General features: G+C 48.9%; 1 protein-coding gene across 1 annotated transcript in view; it reads right to left on the bottom strand.

The window, feature by feature from the left end:
* Window positions 1-952: 952 nt before the first annotated feature.
* DHX8 (DEAH-box helicase 8) overlaps window positions 953-20,685 on the bottom strand; it is a 31,995-nt gene continuing 12,262 nt past the window's right edge. Inside the window, exons 11-23 of the mRNA XM_077747703.1 lie at window positions 19,911-20,058; window positions 18,267-18,448; window positions 16,455-16,649; window positions 15,956-16,141; window positions 15,623-15,833; window positions 15,089-15,270; window positions 12,460-12,600; window positions 9,242-9,397; window positions 6,496-6,633; window positions 5,419-5,547; window positions 5,042-5,238; window positions 4,414-4,593; window positions 953-3,667 (exon numbers count right to left, since the gene is read on the bottom strand). Coding sequence (XP_077603829.1) covers window positions 3,448-3,667; window positions 4,414-4,593; window positions 5,042-5,238; window positions 5,419-5,547; window positions 6,496-6,633; window positions 9,242-9,397; window positions 12,460-12,600; window positions 15,089-15,270; window positions 15,623-15,833; window positions 15,956-16,141; window positions 16,455-16,649; window positions 18,267-18,448; window positions 19,911-20,058 — 2,265 coding nt within the window. The 3' untranslated portion in view covers window positions 953-3,447. The remainder of the gene's footprint in view (window positions 3,668-4,413; window positions 4,594-5,041; window positions 5,239-5,418; window positions 5,548-6,495; window positions 6,634-9,241; window positions 9,398-12,459; window positions 12,601-15,088; window positions 15,271-15,622; window positions 15,834-15,955; window positions 16,142-16,454; window positions 16,650-18,266; window positions 18,449-19,910; window positions 20,059-20,685) is intronic.

Here is a 20,685-nt window from a genome sequence, read left to right as displayed (position 1 = left end):
ATTACATCAGGGTCCTGGAAGTAATGGTTGAAGGGCACTTTTATAATCTGGCGTGGTAACCCCTGGCCACCAGGCATCTCCCTGCCCGGGGCAGAGGCCAGATAGGAAGGTTTTGGCCTATGGGTTCTATGATGCTGCTCTCCTGACCATGCTACCCATGTCTACACCCCAACTGTCCCGCCCTCCTGCAGTGGCTACAGGTTTGTTTTCGCAGAAGCTGGAGACAAGACTTTGTACGGAGAGGGTCTGGAGAATGGGGAGAGAAGAAAGGCATGCAGGCCAGAGGGTGTAGGGAGAGGCCCTAGCGTTCTGGCCTGTGAAGGAAAAGACACAAGATCTTTAGGGGAAGGGGAACAGAACACAGGTGCTCCTTGCCCAGAGTCCTGGGGCCGTTCCCCGTGGGCATGTGGGGAAGGCAAGGCTGAGAAAGCGGTAACACCCAGAGAGGAAGCAGAGTCCGGGTGCAAGGGGCAGAGTGAAAGGTTCTAGACCCAGGCCCTGCGGAAACGGCTTCCCAAGAACCAGGCGCTGGTGAAAATGTACTCTTCAGATAAACCACGACTGCAGCCCTGAGGCTGTGCTGGCCCAGCCCTCCTTAAGGCTTGAACAGCTTGGGTCCCCCCAGCCCCTGAGCCCTCGAAGGAAGGGGTGCTGGTCAGCCACGATGCACAAATAAAAAGCAACGTTACTGTTTTCCTAGAAACTGCAAACATCAACTTTAGATGTTTATAATTTAGAGCAAGGGAACAGAAACTTTTAAAATACAAGTTTTCGGGCACCTGAGTGGCTCAGTTAGGCATCCCACCTACCCGCTCAGGTCATGATCTCACGGTTTGTGAGTTCGAGCCCCGTGTAGGGCTCTGACAGCTCAGAGCCTGGAGCCTGCTTCAGAGTCCATGTCTCCCCGTCTCTCTGCCCCTCTCCACCCATACTCTGTCTCTCTCAAAATAAATATTTTTAAAAATTGTTTTAATGAAACACAAGTTTTAAAAAATATACATGTTTTTTAAAAAGATACACATAGTTTAATTCCACATTAAAGCCTATCATGGTGGGAAGCTGTAGAAGCCCACGAAAACCCTGAGGTCCTGAGCACGCGTACAGGAGTGACAGATTTGGGTGAGAAACGGTTTCCACAGCTGAGACATGTGGCCTCTACCCTCAGGTGTTTATTAACAAGGGACCCCTCACAGCTCCTTGTTCAAATCCTTGATCTTGGAGGGCCACTGCTTGGAGGAGGCCGCTTCTAGCAACCGCCAGGGGGAATCAAGCTCCGGACTGCATGGAGTTCACGTGAAGCGTGGACCCAGGAGCCTGACCCAGCAGCGGGGTTTACAGAGCCCCACGGGGACAGTCCCTCCCACCCCATACACAAGCACAGACTCAGCACGTGCACAGGGGCAGGAAACCCCTGAGTGAGGCCCCTGCGGGGTAGGGTGAATGGCCTAGAAGATTCCAGCTCTCCACAGGAGACCCACATCCCTTCCTGGGCTGTCACTCAATCTCGGGAAATATGGTTTCAAGGAGGAGAAACAAGGGCCCCATTGTGTGGTAGCAGCAAGCAAGGCCTCCTTCCCAGTCTGGCCCCTTTCTCGCCCAGAGGGGACTCAGCAATGCTATTTTCTGATGGGACAGTCCCGAAGGTCAGACCTCAGCCAGCTTGACAGAGAGGTGATCCCAGCTCTTGGCATAGATGTTTAAGGAACACCCACAGAGCCAGCGTCCTTTGCTCACCTAACCCACAAAAGATGACTAGCCCTGCTGCGTCTCCCCTTTGCCTGTTAAACGTGTCCTCAACCTCAGCTTCGATCTGAAACCTCCCCGCCCTGCCCCCAGGTGTACAACCATCCCCTAGGTGCCAATGTCTTTGGCACTGGGCACTCAGCGGGGGCAGGCAGGCTGCCAAGCCTGGGGTTCTTGGACACTGGGGAGCTGGGCGCCCAGCCCCTGCTTTGCTCCCAGCCTCCTCCTCTCTAGACCCCTGCCTATCTCTCCCCATAAGGCCTTAGGGTGAACACACAAAGATCCCGTGCCCCGGTGGGGCTTCCCGAGGTGCAAACAGAACCGGAGGCGCTCGCTCAGCTCAAGGAAGGGGCCAGGACCTCAGGCAGCAGCCTCCCTGGCCTGCACTCCTTTCTGCCAGATTCTCCCTCAGTGGTTTTTAAGGTGGTCAGTTTGCAGCTCAGCGAGAGCCTATGTTCCTTCACATCCTACAATGTCATAAAGCTAGCATCTGGGGTACAACTCAGTAGTTCTATACGACGTGTCCACCTCCCCCCGGGGGGCTTCTCTACAAGCTCCGCATCCAGATCAGCTTTCAGAACCTCCACAACCTGGTCCAGCAGCATCTGCAGGATGTGCTTCCAAGTCAAGAGCTTCCCCAGGAGCTGGGAGAAGGGCACTGGGAGGTGGCCATTCCCCAAGCAAATGCTACAAGGAACCCACTGGGCAAGAGCACACTGGCTCAGAGAGGGGCTCTGTGGGCTTTCTGTTGGGGGCTGGGGGGGGGGGAACAAAAGGCTTTGACCATAAAAACCCTTTGTTAAAGCCCATGGAGGACCTGGGGGAGGGGGAATAAAAACAAAAGTGGTGACGTCCCTTGCAAGTTTCAAAAGGAAAAAGGACACGCTGCACACCACGTGGCATGCAGAGGGAGCCAGGGAGAGCTTCTTGTGTGCCACATTCTGCCGTCTGTAACCACTCGGGCGCCCAGGCCGGGGCAGTGGATGTGGTTCATCACGGGACCACGTGCAGTCGCGCTGGGCTCCCGCGTGGGTGTCCAGAGACACGACTGCAGGCTTGGGCTGTGCGTCACCTCTAAGCCCAAAGAGGCTCCAAGCTCTGGTTACAGGGGACTCTCAGCTACGTGCGCCAAGGCCACAAATCTCCCCACCTCAAGCCCAGGCCGATAGCCTAACCTTTTAGCTGAAAGAAACAGCCACGGAAAACCATTTATGTTTCCTTAAAATAAATATTTCCAGGAGGCGAAGCAAAAGCACAGGGGCTGGGTAGGGGCAGGGAGCCGGGCCGAGACCGTCAGTGAGCTCCATGGCTCCTTCCTCCAGAGTCCCGGCTCAGGTGTCCGGGCCCTGGCTGCGTCTGGGGGTCAGGTGCCCGCAATTCCATTGTCCCATCCTAGGGTTCCACGAGTTGCCCATTTTGCAGAAATGATGCCATGTGCTCCTCCACTGGCTGCGAGCCCCAGCTGGCCACAGTGCCGTGAGGTGGTCAGCTTGGTCAGTGCTGGGGGCTCTGGTCAAACCAGGCGTAAATCCCTGTTTCTACTTTTACCACCAGGGAAGAAATAAGAGTCCAGGTTAGAAAAGGCCCAGTGGAGCTACTCAGTCACCAGAGAGCTGTATCCTCAGGACCAGCTTTTCATCAATCGAAGGGAGCCCAAGCCCTGGGCCAGTGCTGCAGGAGAGGCCTACAGAGAAGGCTTGCCTCTCAGCGCCGCCGGAAGGCCCGGGATATTCTCCAAGCATTGGGCTCCTCGTAGCGGTTGTACAAGGGTTCAAGGCGCTGCTGCTTCTTCTGCTTGCTTAGCTTGGTCGGGTCAGAGACCTTGAAGAAGGCAGGAGCGAACTCCACAAGCCACCGGGGGTCGATGGTGGTGACCTCACGCATGTACTCCTTTGTGGTCAGCACCAGCTCATGGTACACCACCCTGTGCAGGGGACAGAGATCGGCTCAGGCCTCCCATGCAGGCTCCACTCCAGCACTGTGGTCCCTGGGGGGCCTCAGCTGAGCTTGCATTTTACCCTCTTACCCTGCCTGACCCCTCAGAAGACTGCGGCGTCTGTTTATGACAGCGACGTCCCAATACTGAGGAGCCTGAACACCTCTAACTATGAGAAAGCTGTCAGGAGGCGCTCTAGTCCTGGCTCTGGTCCTAACTGGTTAAGTGACATGAAGCCAGTCACATCCCTGGACCCGGTTTCCAGCTCTGTGGAGCACAAGGGGAGGGCTTCTCAGGCTGTCTTCACAGGCTCTGCCCTGGGGCCCTGAGGCAGGAGCCTCAGAGGCTGCCACGGGAGCTGGCAAAGGCCGCGCAGCAAGGCTCTGCACCTCCAACCCTCCCTGCGTGGCAGCACCACGGTTTCCTATCGGTTTGATACTAGGGTGGGTAAGGGTCCAATTTTTTTTTTAAATGTTACATAAAAAAACTTGTTTACACCATCTCGCTAGGCGATCTCTAAAATCCCCCTTGGTTCTCACCCCTATGGTTTTATTTCTCTCATGTGGGTCTGATATCGTGCCTACTTCAGGCTTCCCCTGTTCTAGAAACAGGAGCAATGTTAGAAGGAAATGTGATGAGCTGGGTGAACACCTACATGCAAAATGGCAGTGGAATTACAGGTCCTTTCTGTTCACAACTGCCACCAGATCCTGGCCCTGGCCCTGGCCACCTACCATTCCGGCTGCCTATTGAAGAGAGCACTGGAAGGGTGGATGTAGACCACCTGCTGGTCAATCAGTGTCCGGTAGCCTTCCTGCGGGTCTTTCTTGGCAGCATTCCGGAAGAATCCACTGCAGATGGCCTTCTGTACTCGGACTGTGGACTTGCCACAGGAGACCACATCCAGCTTGTGTCTAGCAGGGGGACAGAGCAAGAGAAGACACAGATGTGAGACTACCCTGCATTCAGAGGTTCTCCCATCTTCCAGACTGGTGGTGCCTGACAGCCCCACCAGAGGTCCCCAAGTCTGGGGTTCCCGTCTGGAAGAGGTACCAAAGTGCAGCTCCAAGGTGGGTAAGACGGATGCAGAAAGAGCCAGAGAGTTTATTCAACTCTACCCATAATGTCCCAGATGCTTCTAACCGAAGCATTTTTCAACAACCAATAAGTCAACCTCTTAGGGATGTCCTGAAGTGATTTGCAGTGGCTCCCTTGCCTGGGGAGGGTGTAACAGAGACAGAGAGGCTGGAGGGAAAAGCCTACGTGAGGAGCCTTAACTTCTCTCAGGCACACGCAGAGATGAACAGACGTGACAGGCAGGCAGGCCGGACGCAAACATGGGGTGAGGCCAGCAGGCATTACCTGTCCATTATGCCCAGCATCTGCTTGCGGATATCCTGGGCCCGGCGCAGCGAACGGGCCTGGATGAAGTTCTCATAGCACCAGGGGTTCGAGAACTTGTTGTTCTTCCAGGAGTTGTACACGGCCAGCAGGGTGAGGTGGTCCCCTTCAGTCTGGTGGAATTTAGCTTTCTTTTGATCTGCAAGGGCTTGTTTGTCCTGCCAAGAAGTGGGACGGAGGGTCACTCTCTGCCCAACAGCTACTAAGTAATCGCCCAGCAGTTCCGGGGAGTCCCACGTGACCCTGTCAAGCGTCCACATTAATCACTGCAGTGGCGACAGGCGGATTTTACCCAACTTTGCTGCACCCCTCCCTGAATGTGAGTCTGCACTCCCTACCTTGGGCCTGTAGAAGACATTCTGCACAGACAGCATGGATACGATGGTCAGCATCTCCTCACTGCAGCCGAGATGCACGGACATGATCAGCATTTTGCACAGCATTGGCTCCAGAGGGAATTCTGCCATCTAGAGGGAGAAGGAGAAACTACAGTTGCCCCACGGAAGGCCCGACGGTCCTTGCCAGCGTCAGACACTGACTGGTCCAAGTGGGTAACGGACCACAGGGCATTTGCGCAAGCATGATGACGCGAGGTGCCTTTCTCTACCAGAAGAATGTTGTTTTTTAATTTCCCAAATAAACCTCAACAAAACGTACGTGACCAAGAACATAACTTGGGACAGATGGGAATTTTGCAGACATCTTTTAAAATTTAGACTCGATAATATATCCTGAAGAGGAGCACCTGGGTGGCTTGAGCGACCAACTCTTGGTTTCGGCTCAGGTCATGATCTCAAGGTTTGTCAGTTTGAGCCCCGCCATTGGGGCTCTGTGCGGACAGTGCAGAGGCTGCTTGGGATTCTCTGTCTCTCTCTCCCTCTGCCCCTCCCCAACTATCTCCTCTCTCTCTCTCTCTCTTAAAAAACAAAAATAATAATTTTTTTTTTTATTTTTTAAAAAAAAGAAAAATGAAGGCTGGACTCAATAATATATCCTGAAAAGGGGCGCCTGGGTGGCTTAGTCAGTTGAGCATGCAACTCTTGATTTCAGTTCAGGTTATGATCCCAGAGCTGTGGGACCAAGCCCTGCATTGGGCTCCGCACTGAGTGTGGGGGCTACATAAGATTCTCTCCCTCTCCCCACTCACACGCATGCACACACACTCTCCCCCATCCAAATAAAAAACTTTTTTAATTAAAAAAAAATATGAATCCTGAAGTGAAACTGTGGATGGAATTCCTTTTTCTGTAAAGAAGAAACAGTTTTAAGTAACAATGGAAAATCTCATTTAAAAACAGGCTTTGAGAATTCTACTCAAAGTTTACTCAGGGCCCCAGAGTTTGATTTTGCAAAGGGAAAGGAAGGCCAGCCAGGGAATCTCCCCAAAGGGACCTGAAGTGAAATCTGTCTCCTACCCTGCGGCCCAGGCGAGTAAGCAGGCCCTCATCATCCAAGGCCCCCAGCGTGTACAGCTGCTCCATGGCTGTGATCAAGGTTTCCATTGGAGGGGCGTCCATGAAGTCAAAGGACAGCAGGTCATTGATGCCCATGGCCTAGAAAAGAAGGGAAGAAAGCGTGTGATGGGAAAGTCAGCCCTGCCAGTTTTAATGTGAAGGGAGAGTGCTTGTGTACATCTTTCCTGTTTCTTCTATTACAAGTAGGAAGGCATCCTCAAGATTAGCAGTCACGTCCATGGCTGAGCCACATAAAACTCAGACGAGTAGAAAGCATATACTTTCTCAGAAACTTTTTTTAATGTCTGTTTTTGAGAGAGAGAGAGACAGAGCACGAGTGGCAGAGGGGTAGAAAGAGAAGGAGACACAGAATCTGAAGCACACTCCAGGCTCTGAGCTGTCAGCACAGAGCCCAATGCAGGGCTTGAACTCACAAACCGTGAGATCATGACCTCAGCCAAAGTCAGACGCTTAACCAACTAAGACACTCAGGCTCCCCTCTCAGGAAACTTTTAAAACTAACCACTTCTTCAGGGTGCCTGGGTGGCTCAGTTGGTTAAACATCTGCCTCTTGATCTTGGCTCAGATCTTGATCTCATGGTTCGTGAGATCGAGCCCCGCATCAGGCTGTGCACTGACAATGTAGAGCCTGCTTGGGATTCTCTCTCCCTCCCCCGCCTCTCTGTCCCTCCCTAGTTCATGTGCTTTCTTCTTCAAAATAAGTAAATGAACTTGTAATTAGGGAAATGCAAGTCAAAAGCACAATGAGATGCCATTTCACACCCACGAGGATGGCAAGAATCAGGCAAAGAACAGAACAAGTGCTGTCAAGGATATAGAGAAATTGTGACCCTCGTACATTGCCAGTGACAACGTAAAAACGGTGAAAAACAGTTTGGTGATTTCTAAATAAGTTAAACACAGGATCACCGTAGTATCCAGCAACTCCACTTGTAGATATGTCCAAAAGAAAGGAGGGACACAAGCAGACACTTGTACACTACTTTTCACGGCAGCACTATTCACAATAGCCGAAAGGCAAAGCCACCCAAATATCCACCAACAGATGAACGGATACACAAAACACAGCACACACACAATGGAATAGCATTCACCCTTAAAGAGGAATGAAATTCTAACACATGCTACAACGTCATCAACCTTGAAAACATTATGCTCAACAAAACAGCCGGGCTACAAAAGGACAATACCGCATGATTCCATTTATATGGAAATTCAGTCCACAGAGACCAGAAAGTGGAATAATGGTTACCGGGGTTGGAGGGAGCAGAGAAGGGACAGTTTAGTTTAATGCGTCCCGAGTCTCTGTCTGGAATGATGAAGAAGTCCCGGGAATGGACAGTGATGATGGCTGCACAACACTGTGAATGTACTTAATGCCACTGAACTGTTCCTCGTGAAAAGGTTACCAAGGTAATGTGTGTTTTACCACAATTTTTTAAAAAAGGCAGTACACCAGTTTCTCCTGTCTCTTGTGTACATAACTGCTACTGTGCACCCAGGAAGTGCCCCACACCGTGCCAGGCGGTAAGGATGTGAAGGCAACTACGGTACAGTCCCGGTTCTCGAAGAGTTCATGGTGGAAGACGCATAGACACAAAACCACAACAACACAGCGCCATCTGCATGCCTTGCAAAGAGTAGGCATTGGGTACATTTGTTAGCTGTTGTGATGAATCAAAGAAACGAAGGAATGATGCATTTTCCAAATGCATGTAAGGAGGATGCAGTAGGACCCACGCCTTCTGTTTCTTTCTCCTAACGTGACTGTGACCATAAACACAGCAGGGGTTCAATAAACGCTTCTTCAATGAATAACAACGACAAGGAATTATGTTAGCAATCAGTGAGCAGCGTGCCAAGGGCCTTTACCTGTATTATCTTTTATTTTCACAGCAGATACTATTAATAGCCCACTTTTGGAAAGGGGAATAGAGAACAGAGAGCAGAGCAGATCAATCTGCCAAGGACACAGAGCTCGGAGCAGAAGTTTGAGCCACAGATGCCACTCTGTTCTCACTCCAGAGACTGAAGCAGGGGTTTTTTTCCTGGAGCTCTGTTTTAGTCTCTCTTGGAGTGAATGAATAATAAACTATACCCAAGCACTCCACACCAGTAGAGTGCCAGGGCCCAGGGCAGCGCTGGTGTCAGGGGGTGGGGACGCCATCATCCAGGAAATTATTCACGCGGCTTCCCCTGCCAAAACGAGAATGAGGGTCCCCACTGGGGACTGAGAGAGGAAGAGCAGTGATTCAGAATGAAACCCAAGTCCCCAGAGGGTCAGTGTGAAACCCGCATTGCAGAGTTTTTGGCCGGGGAGTCTTGTTCCCGTTCTAATAGAAGGGAATCGGACGAGGGTTGAAGGAAGTGTGCCTGTCTACGGTTTGGCACTAATTAGGTTTTTCTAATATCCTTTTGGAAAACGCTAAGTAAAATCTTTTATGGCCAAATATCCTGCTGGCTGTTATGGTAAGAAAACACCGTGTGCTCGCAGCAGACATGCCAGCTCAGCCCCAGACCCACAGTGGAGAGGCTGTTATCGCAGCCGTTTGCAGCCCTCTCAAAGGCACTGCTTCCAGGAGGTTACTAAAGTATTTAACGAGGTTCGTAAAACTGACACTCATTTACTACAGACGCAGGATTGGACCATTCCACCAACCCATTCTAACGAGACAGTGATTTCTACCTTGAGGGAGAGCACGGTGCTCGCCAGGTTGGTCCTCTGGATTTCCGGCACGTTGGTGGTCAGCATCTCGTCTCGGTAGGCACGTTCTGTGTACAGCCTGTAACACTTCCCTGGGCCCGTCCTCCCAGCTCTGCCCGCTCGCTGCTTTGCCTGAGCCTAGAGGGGTGGGCAGAGAGAGATAACAGATCCTTTAAATGTTGTTGAACAGATTTACCCAGGAAATCTGCTAAATGGGGGGGAGGGAGAGCAGGCACTGAGCAACTGGCAAAATCCGAGACAGGGTTTATTTCACTTCCTTTAGGACCATTTTCAAGACTATCAATGCTCATATCATTCCCTCTCTAAAACTCAGCATTTCAGGAAAGTTGTTCAAGTGAGGCACATACAGGCAACATAAATGGGAGAAATATAAAGATCACAGAAATACACATTCAAAACAGTGTGAGGTGCAAAAGCAGAACATGAAAAACACCATCCCCACAGTTGTGACCAAAAATGTACATAAACTAAAGAAACGTAATGTTAATCCTACCAATGATGATTCTGCAGCTGTTTTATAAATAAGGTTGGGAATCTCGATGACAGAAAGAAATGTTCACGCACATAAGTGAAAAAGCAAATTATAAAATAGTACTAACTTTGTAAAGAAAAACAACTACCAGAAGGAAAAAAAAATACCCCAAAACTGAGACTAACTCTCATGGTAGGCTTGCAGATAGATTCTATTTACTTTAGCAAATATCTAAAGTTGAACATGTTTCATACCTTAATAACAAAAGAAATTTTTAAACAAAAAGTGCACAAAACTGCATCCTTAGTAGACCACTAGACTTGCAAACAAGAAACAAACACACAAAAAGATGGGCAAGAAAAACATCAAAATGATGGCGGTTGGCAGTAGTAGGATTATGAACAATTTAATATGTTTTCTATGTCCCCAAAATAATGTAATGCTTCTCTGCACTATTTAGGGGAGAGGAGCACTAATTTTTAAAATAAAAAGATACACAGGTAGGAACATCTGGGTGGTCCAGTCGGTTAAGCGTCCAACTTCAGCTCAGGCCATAATCGCACGGTTCGTGGGTTTGAGCCCCGCACTGGGCTCTGTGCTGACAGCTCAGAGCCTGGAGCCTGCTTCAGATTCTGTGCCCCTCCCCCTTCTCTCTCTGCCCATCCCCTGCTCGCGCTCTCTTAAAAATGAATAAACATTTTAAAAAATTACCAAAAATAAAGAACAAAAAAAAGATACTCAGGTAGTTTAGCCACAGGTCGCTAGGAAACAGCAAGCAGCCATCTGAAGAGGGCTATTTGCTGACAAACCACCTGTCTTACAACAAATGGCATCAGGACTGGAGCGCCCGGGGGGTTAAGCCTCCAACTCTGGACTTCGGCTCACGTCATGATCTCATTGTTCAGGAGTTTGAGCCCTTCATCAGGCTCTGTACTGACAGTGCAGAGCCTGCTTGGGATTCTCTCTCTCTCTCTCTCTCTTTCCTTCTCGCTCTGCTCCTCCCCCCGCCTCTCAAAATAAATAAACTTTAAAAACCAAACCAAACAAAAATGGTATCAGGATTTTACAAACCCTATGCCAATCCAAACCTGAGGCTACAGTATGAGAGGCTCTACCCACACAAGCGCAAGCCAGCAACAGCAAGCACACACTGGCAGACTCCACAGCATTCTACACACGCCCCTCCCCAAATCAGAGGGCAAGTTAGCCAATTTCTCGATCACTCTAAGTTGTGCCTGCCACGCCGAGAAGTGGTATGGGGCACACACGCGGGGGTCGGCCTACCCCGGTTCCAATCCTGGCTCCGCCAGCTGTGTGATCTTGGGCAAGTCACTTAACCCTTCTGTGCCTCATCCTCATCTGTGAAATGAGGGTAATCACAACACCTACCACCGAGGAGGGGTGCGAGAACGCAAGGAGTTCGTGTGGGTGCAAGCACCTGGCGCCTGGCACTTGGTAAGCGCTCCGCAAGTGGTAGCTGCTATTACCTTAAACTCAAAATGAAAACCGCCTTCTGATTTTTATGGACGATCAAGATCATATGTGCCTCATAAAATACGAAGAAAACATGTAAAAGCATAAAGGAAAAAAAATGCAGGTCACCCCTTAGCAGGGTAACTAGCAGCTCCACCGACAAAGAACCCCGATGACCATGCTGACTATGCGCTTCCGGTCCCAGGCAAGCTCGCGCGCACTGTGCAAACACGCGCACCATTTATTTTTAAACAAAAGTTGGATTATGCTGCTCTTGCCATGTTCCAGCTCACTTTTTCCAAATCATACATCACAATTATATGCTGATGTCATTAAATATAGATGCGCACCACTCTGTTAATGGCACACAGCATTCTACGGTGGGGATATACCATCTTTTATTAAACGACTTTCCGTTTGGAGTTCAGCTAGAATCTTCCCAGGTTTCCTCTCATATAAATAATGCTTCAGTGAACATCCTTTTCCCTTACCCTCAGACACGTGCTCAGGCACTACTAAACTTTCAGATGTACTCCTCAAGGTGGAACTCTTCTGTTCAGAGAACGAACTTTTAAATGTTGGACATGCTATAGCCAAAATGCCCTCAAAAAGGCTGACCAGGTTATTCATTTTAAATATAATTTGGGTAGGAAATTATTCCATAATTACCAGAGAAACACATTAATGTCTCATGAATTATTACTATCTCAGATGTCTGCAGTTAAGCGCAGTATTTTAAAAACTACGTTCTTCTGTATTTTTATAACCTAGAAGGCTAAAAGTTAAACTTTTTTTTTTTTAATTTCACATTCTATGGGGCTTAAAAAAATTTTTTTTCTTTATTTTTGAGAGAGAGAGAGAGAGAGACAGTGTGAGCGGGGGAGGAACAGAGAAAGGGAGATACAGAATCCGAAGCAGGCTCCAGGCTGAGCTGTCAGCACAGAGCCCGACGCAGGGCTTGAACTCATGAACCTCAAGATCATGACCTGAGCCGAAGTCAGACGCTTAACTGACTAAGCCACCCAGGCACCCCTTTAATGAGGCTTCTTAATGTTGAAACACTACCCTGCAGATTCAATACAAATGACACAAAATCTCCCTTATCTCACAAAAGTACCCAGTACCTTAAAGGTTCATCTGTGAAAACAATGAAGTTCAAAACACAAAGCCATAAAAAATTAGAGAAGCCCTAAGGAGGAGTCTTCAGGACAGATGTGGGTAGACGCTGCCATACCTGAGAGATCGGGGTGACCACGAGCTGGTCGATGCCGGTCTTGGAATTGTAGACTTTCTGCTTCACAAACCCAGGGTCCACCACATAGTAGATGCCGTCAATGGTCAGCGAGGTCTCTGCAATGTTGGTGGCAATCACGACCTGCGGACAAGAGGGATGCAGCTGGATGGAGATGCCCAGACGCAGCCCCGAAGTGCAGAACAGGACGCCTGGCCTCAGACATCTTCCCGAAGGACTGCGCAGCGACCTCCCTCTCTGGAGGACTAGCTAGTGCTTAATCTGTTTGGCTTCATCTTAAGGGTCAAGTTGGGGACAGGGTGGTACCTGAGAGGAGAAGTGGGAAGAGGAAACAGCAGAGGCCAATCAAAGGCAATTTCATTCGGTGCAAATGGCTACATATCTCATTTTCTAGATCCAACGCTGATTACTACAATTTTAATTTTCTCGCACCCTGGGAAAGCAGAGATTTCCTGGCATCACACGTGCCAGTGCAAAATGAGATTTTTCTTCCCCCATGGGGATATCTGGACTACAAAACGGGCTGTTTGTGTGTGTGGAACAAGAGAGAGATGTTTTGTTTTGTTTTTTCTGATCGTAAAATGAACGAGGCAGCAGAGGAATTGCAGGGTCTGTGTGTATGCAGCAGTATGCGTGATCCAGGAGGTTATTGGTCTCAGCTTGGTACTGCCACCGTTCTTCCACAAGAGGCTCAGCTAATAAAACACAATCGCTTGGAAAAATCACTGCAAGGAAGCGCCAGAGTATCTCGCGTCAGGCCAGCATCTCACTGGCCCAGAAAGGCTTCCCCTGGCCACAGAGCTGCAGAGCCCTCTTCAAAAGATGTCCCATCATCACCAACAGAACAGAGGAGGAATCGCCCCCAACCCTGCCCCTCCTCCACATTTCCCTCCTCAGCACCACCTTCCATCCTGCTGTCCAGGCCAGGAAGCTGGGAGTCATTCTTGACTTCTCCCCGCCCTTCACCCCTACACCTCCAGGCACCCACTGTGTTTTGTCCACTCTAACTCTCAGTGTTATTCAAATCCATCTGTCTCCCATTCCTAGGAATATGCTCAAGAGAAACAAAAACATACGCCCGCGCACACAAGCTTGTAAACACGTACTCCTAACAGCATGCTCACAATAGCTAAAATGTGGAAACAACTCGAACGTCCAACAGCTGAGGAACGGGTAAACAAAATGTGGTTACGTCCACTCTGTGGATGTAGAATCTCATTCTACGACAGATTATTTGGCAATAAAAAAAAGGGGGCAGGGGCACCTGGGTGGCTGTTGGTTAAGTGTCTGTCTTCGGCTCAGATTTTTATCACACAGTTTGTGGGTTTGAGCCCCACATTGGGTTCTGTGCTGACAGCTCAGAGCCTGGAGCCTGCTTCAGATTCTGTGTCTCTCTCTCTCTCTGCCCCTCCCCCACTCGTGCTCTGTCTCTCTCTCTGTCTCAAAAATAAACAAACAAATAAAAACTGAAGTCCTGACATGCTACAACATGGATGGAACTTGGAAATATGCTAAGTGAACAAAGCCAGTCACCAAGGACCACAGATCACATTATTCCACTTATACGAAATGTCCAAAAAAACAATTCCAGAAAATAGTTGAGTGGTTTCCAGGGGCTGAGCAGAGGGGTGAATGTGAAGTAGGGGGCTGGGGAGGGAGGCAGTGATTGTTAAAGGGTACAGGGTCTCTTTTGGAGGTCATAAAATCATTCTAAAATCCACTGTATGGATTGTTAATTACTATTATTGAAGGTATTAACAATCAAACCGTTTTGTGAATATACCAAAAGTCACTGAATTATGTTCTAAAGGGGTGGATCGTATTTATATCTCTCTCCATAAAGCTGCTACTTTAAAAACTCCATCTGTATCCTCTCCTCAGTCTCATACGCACAGCAGTTGACTCCAGCCACGATCCATGAACTGCTATGAACTATGCAGCCCTTGAACTGGCTGCACACTTTTTTTTTTTTTTAATGTTTTATTTATTTCTAGGAGAGAGAGAGACAGCGTGAGCAGGGGAGGGTCAGAGAGAGAGGGAGTCACAGACTGAAACAGGCTCCAGGCTCTGAGCTGGCAGTCAGCACAGAGCCCGACGCGGGGCTCGAACCCACGAACCGCGAGATCATGACCTAAGCGAAAGTCGGATGCTTAACCGACTAAGCCACCCAGGCGCCCCAAACTGGCTGCACACTCTTGCCCCTCAGGCCACGCAGGCCATCCCCCTCAGAGCGCGGGTCCCACTGCCCTTCTTGCCTAGAGAAGCAGCCACGTGCCCCTCAGAACAAGCTTAGACCCTTCCGTCCTCTGAGAATTCTGGGTCAGGGGCTCCTCCTCCGGGTACACGGAGCCCCAGCAGCTCCTTCACACTGTACGTCTCCCACGGCAGATACAGGCCTGGCCTCATGCCGCAGCCCTGGTGTGTACCCCAAAGCCTGGTAGGTGCTCCAGAAATATTTGCCAAATGAAGGAGGGGAAGGAGGAGCAGATCCTCATGCCTTAACAGACTAGCTGGACTGTTTCCTACGACATAAAGAACAAGGCTGGCGTCCCCCTGAAGCAACCCGTTAGGGCCAGGTGCTCCCCGCAGCGCCCCATCTGCCCAGCGTTACCTTTCTGCTGCCAGGGGGAGCTGGGTCAAAGATTCGGGTCTGCATTTCACTGGGAAGAGCAGAGTACACTGGCAGGATGATCAGCTCTGGGACATCGGGTCCCAGGGACTTCATTCGTTCGTACAGGATCTCGCACGCGGTATCGATCTCCTCCTGACCCGTCAGGAAGACCAGGATGTCCCCTACGAAGAGAACGTTGACCTCCTGTGCACGTGTTCCACACGGAGACCACAGTGACACTGAAAGAATGCCCAATGACGGAAAACACGCGCCGATTCTGACCTCTAAGAAATCAAGAGGCTTTCACCTGTCCCTGTTTACTCTGGTTTTTCATTTTTTCTCATTTTTTGTTGCTTAAGATTTGTGTCTATGTTTCGCATCATTTGTTTAGATCTCTAACCGCTGCCTCAAACACGCCAGGCTTAGGCTTCCAGAGAGACCAACGTTTAAAAGACATTTTTTAAAAGATGAGAAAAAAGCTACCCGCATTAGGACTTTTGGCCTACGAGGAAAAAAAATTCTCCTTCCTCCTACCTGGCGGCTCTGTTAAGTGGATCTGCATGACAGTGATCAAACTGGCATCCAGATAATCTGTCTCAGGCTCCTTTGTGTACAATATTTCCACCGGATATGTCCGACCTGGGATGGTGAAGATGGGGGCTTCATAGAAGTACTGAGAAAACTTCACCGCATCCAACGTGGCTGAGGTGACAATCAGCTTCATGTCCTGCCGTTTCTGAACCGTCTGAAGGGAAATGCAAGGTGGCTTTACTAAGAAGGACCGACCAGTAAGGCACAGGTCCTCAAATCCACTTCCCAGGATTTGGTTCCCACCGGTAGAAGGGTCGCTGAAGGGCACCTCATTACCTTCTTCAACAATCCAAAGAGCACGTCGGTATGAATGGTTCTCTCGTGTGCCTCGTCCAACATGATGATTGCATACTGTGTGAGGTCGGGGTCAATCAGGCACTCTCGGAGCAGCATCCCGTCTGTCATGTATTTGATGACTGTTTCTGGGCTGGTGCAGTCCTCAAATCGAATGGTGTAGCCCACCTAAGGCAGAAGCAGAGCCGAAAACCTAGACCCACAGCTCTCCTGCCTGCAATCCCCAGCCAGGACTGCAGCCCAATCAGACCATTAGCTGAAAGAAATCTTAAGAGACAAGAATTTGAGCAAGAGGTGCAGTGACTTCCTCATGGTAAAATCTGCCTTGGACTTGACCCTGAACACATCAATGACGGCAACAAGAACCCTTTCCACCTCAGGAGAAGCCCAGACAGGTGGTACTCTTCCCATTTTATAGACAGAGATGTGGGTCTTTACACTCTCTTTAGGCATTTCCTGAACAACTTCAGTACCCGCTCACCTCTTGGCCTAAGCAACAACCAAACTCTTCCGAAACTCTCTTGGCCACCGACATGGCGGCTACTCTTCGGGGCTGGGTACACCCAATCTTGCCCCGGGAAGTGTAGCCCGCCTCTGCCAGGTACTGGGTGATCTGCGTGGTCTTCCCAGACCCCGTCTCTCCAATAACAATCAGGATTTGATTGTCGTGGACAGCCTGAAAGCAACAGAATATAAACAAATACGGTCACTAAAATCTCCCACACATTACTCTGGAGGAAAATAACGTTCCAACCCTAAAGAAGAAAAGGGGGATCGATAATATACCCATGGTGAGATTACAGAGTTTAAGGTTTGTTTTTTTTAATTTTTTAATGTTTTATTTATTTCTGAGAGAAAGAGAGAGAGAGAGTGAGCAGGGGAGGAGGGTCAGAGAGAGAGGGAGATACAGAATCTGAAACAGGCTACAGGTTCCAGGCCCTGAGCTGACAGTCAGCACAGAACCTGACACAGGGCTCGAACCCAAGTACCATGAGATCATGACCTGAGCCGAAGTCGGATGCTTAACTGACTGAGCCACCCAGGTGCCCCAAGTTATCACGCATAGAAAAAAATATTCATGGTGATATTCGATGGCCAATGCACTTTCTTATTTCAACTGCGTGTATAACTTAAAAACTTGAAACTTTAGGAGTATTCTTGAAATGACTCAACTCTATTTTTTAAAAATTTCATTCGTTTTCTTAAATACATAAAACCACAGGCAATGCTAAAAGCATAAGCTACCACCAGATATCTGGTGATTTTATCACCAGATATATCACCAGATATCTCTGATTTTACATATTTTTTAAGTACTACATGCACATGGTTAAAGAATTCAATAGTAAATAAAAAAGGAATATAAAGTGCTTGTTTCCACTGCCAAATCTCCTTACCCCAAAAGTTATCTTACTTCTATACCGTTTATAACAGCAAAAGATTGCCACTGACCTATACGTCTATTAACAGAGTACTAGTTAAATAAGCCAGAGCGTGTCCACATAACAAACCACCACACACACACACAGGAACAATTTCTGAGCTGTATCATTAAGGGGGAAAAGCGAGATGCAGAGTATACATGTAATGTATTGCCATCTAGAAAAGTACAATATACGTGAAACGTACAACATCCACATCTGTATGTACATGTGTATTAGTATTTGCTTGCGTACATTTGAGACGGCACTGAAAGGATTCACTGGAAACTAGTAAACGTTTGATATGGCGCTGAAAGGATTCACTGGAAACTAGTAAACTCAGTTGCCTAGGGAACGTTTGGTGGTCTTAAAATCCAATCTCCAAAAAACGGAAACAGGGACCTAAAGCAAAGTCTTGCCCATGTGGGATCACTGGTCAAGCATCCTCATTTTTCTTACTGACCAGAGATGCTGGTCTGTGCACTTGGAACTGCTCTAGGGGCCACCAGTTCACACAGGTTTATTTCCTCTTTGGGAAGAAGGAAAAAAAAAAAGAGGTAGGGGTGCCTGGCTGGCTCAGTCAGTAAAACATGCATCTCTTGATCTGGGGGTTGGGAGTTCGAGCCCCATACTAGGTATAGACTACTTAAATAAACTTTAGAAAAAACAATGCATAGACTAATAAATATATATCTACTTTAGAATACTTGGAAACGTTCTGGGTTTGTTTGTTTGTTTTTTCCCTCTTCTCTTTGGAAAAGCCACTTCAAATGTACACATCCCTGTGCAGCTAATTTCAGTGCAAACATGTCACCCTTCTTTTAGAGACCACCACTACTCCTGCATCGATGCAACATAAAGGGGCTTCTCACCTGAACCAGCTGCTCCTTCAGTTTGTAAATGGGCAGGCTCTCTCTCTGTTCAATGATTGACATCTGGGTCTTTTTTCCGTAAGAGGCTTTGTTGCCCCCAAAAGCATGCTTCTTCCACTCGGGAATGTCATTGGGCATCATCCCTATACCCCTCATATTGGCAGCAATCTGTCTGCCTTCCGCTGCAAAGGAAAACGGGCAACTTAGTACCATCCTGAAGCTACCTCGGAGCCCCCGCCCTCATGATTCAACAAATCCCATCTCTCCAGTTCATCACTCCTGTCCGCTACCTCTCGTGTTCAAGCCACCATCCTGGCTCTCCATTAGAAAAGCCTCGTAAGTCAGGTGTCTACGCTTGCCCATCCAATCCCTTCTGCTGGGTGCCCTCAGGAACCCTTTGGTACTGCAACTCTGATCATGCCCGTCCCCTGTTCAGAACCTGGCAACACCCCCGAGTGGACTTTAGAACTGAGCCCCAACTCCTAAGGCCATCTCGAAGTCCTGGCCACCCAGCCCCATCCCCACCACTCAGCCTGCCACTCCAGTCCAGCCGCACAGGTCTGCTTTCCACCTCCCGGCCCGAGCCCAGGCGGTTCCTCAGCCTGAAACACCCACCCCGCCCCCAAGCCCCACCTCGGCCCCTCTGATGACAAAGTCCTATCTATCCTTCCAGTCTCAACTTTCTCAGGGAAGTGACCCACACCACCTGTACTTCGTCGTGTACCACTAGTCACGATTTAGTTAGTAATTTGTTAACTGTTTGATTAATAATTGATTTTCCCCATTAAATTGCAAGCCTCATAAGAGAAAGGATCATGTCTACTTACTTCAAAGTGTGGCTAAACTCCCCAGTTGCCTAACACATATTACTAAGAACCTGTCATGACCATATCAAGCAGTTACTTACCATTTACTGCACAAAGGGTTATGTGAAAAGGGGAATTTCAAAACCGTTGTTATCTTTAGCATAAAAAATACTTGGGGCGCCTGGCTGACTCAGTCAGTAGAGTGTATGACTCTGGATCTTGGGGTTGTGAGTTTGAGCCCCACACTGAGTGTGGAGATTGCTTAAAAATAAAATATACTTTTAAACATCTTTTTTTTTCTTTTTTAAGTAAGCTCTATGCTCAACGTACGGCTTGAACTCAAGACCCTGAGATCAAGAGTCCCATGCTCTACCGACTGAGCCAGTCAGGCGCCCCCAAGCATAAAAAACGCTTAAATTATTCAGAAGAAAAACTCAGTCTAATGATTTGACCAGGGTTACTAAAAACATTTTTGGTTTTAAATAGGGGCGCCTGGGTGGCTCAGTCGGTGAGGCGTCTGACTTCAGCTCAGGTCATGATCTTCCGGTTCGTGGGTTCAACCCCCTCGTCAGGCTCTGTGCTGCTGACAGCTCAGAGCCTGGAGTCTGCCTCAGATTCTGTGTCTCCCTCTCTCTCTGCCCCTCCCTTGCTCCCGCTCTGTCTCAAAAATAAACATTAAAAAAAATTAAACAAAAAACATGCTTTAACCAAAGGGAAAAATCCCCAAATCCCCAAAGCAAAGACCAAATCTTCAGTATGTGCTGGCAGTGCCCCTCCCTTTGTACTTGAAGGCTCAGATTATTTTTGAAAAGTCCACACGCCCCTACCAGGGTCTTACCATCAGGCAGAGGATCAACCCAGTGTTTGTTGAGCCCCATGGGAATGGAATCCATCTCAGCTTCCCGTTGGGCCTGCTTGAGTTCCCGCCTTTCTTTGGCCAGAGCACTCTGCATCATTGCTGCTTGGGAGAGGGAGCCATCTGGGTTCTAGAGCAACACAGGACAAGCAGCATCAGAATGAGATCTCAGCATGCATTCAATGGCCAGGAACTCAAGGGTAAATGCTAAGCCACCTGAATCTAAGAAATGAGACCCACCTGGAAGGATGTACCATACTACACCGGTGGGGACATCAGTGTACTGGGGTGTTGGGGGAAGATGAGAACCCCAGGAGCAATGGGACATACAAGAAAAGAGTAAGAATCCCTCTGGATGGTCCCAAGAACCAAAAATACGACCAACACGGGTCCCTGGGTGAGAGATTTCAACTCTGTTTAAGGAAGAGCTAATAATTTGATCCATCTGACGATGGAATGGCTCTCCTTAAGGGTTGGTGAGTTCTCGGTCACCAACAACGTCAAGCAGACAGAAGAACACATGGGAGGAACACTGCAGAAGGACACAGGTGAATGACAGGCACTGCATGGGGGGCTGGGCTGGGAGACGTTACCCTTCTCCAAACCTAAAAATTTATCATAACTTTCCACAAATTCTCTTCACAGCTCTGCCCTCCACAGTACCCAGCTTTCCACTGAGGGCCAGCCCCATTTGGTCAAGTGAATGGTTCAAAACTGCCTTTGAACGTGCAACATAATCATCCAAGCCCCTAAGCCA

This window comes from Crocuta crocuta, unplaced genomic scaffold (genome assembly GCF_008692635.1).
Source record: "Crocuta crocuta isolate KB4526 unplaced genomic scaffold, BGI_CrCroc_1.0 scaffold289, whole genome shotgun sequence".
In the NCBI taxonomy this organism is placed as follows: domain Eukaryota; kingdom Metazoa; phylum Chordata; class Mammalia; order Carnivora; family Hyaenidae; genus Crocuta; species Crocuta crocuta.
This window is presented reverse-complemented; position numbering and strand designations above follow the sequence as displayed.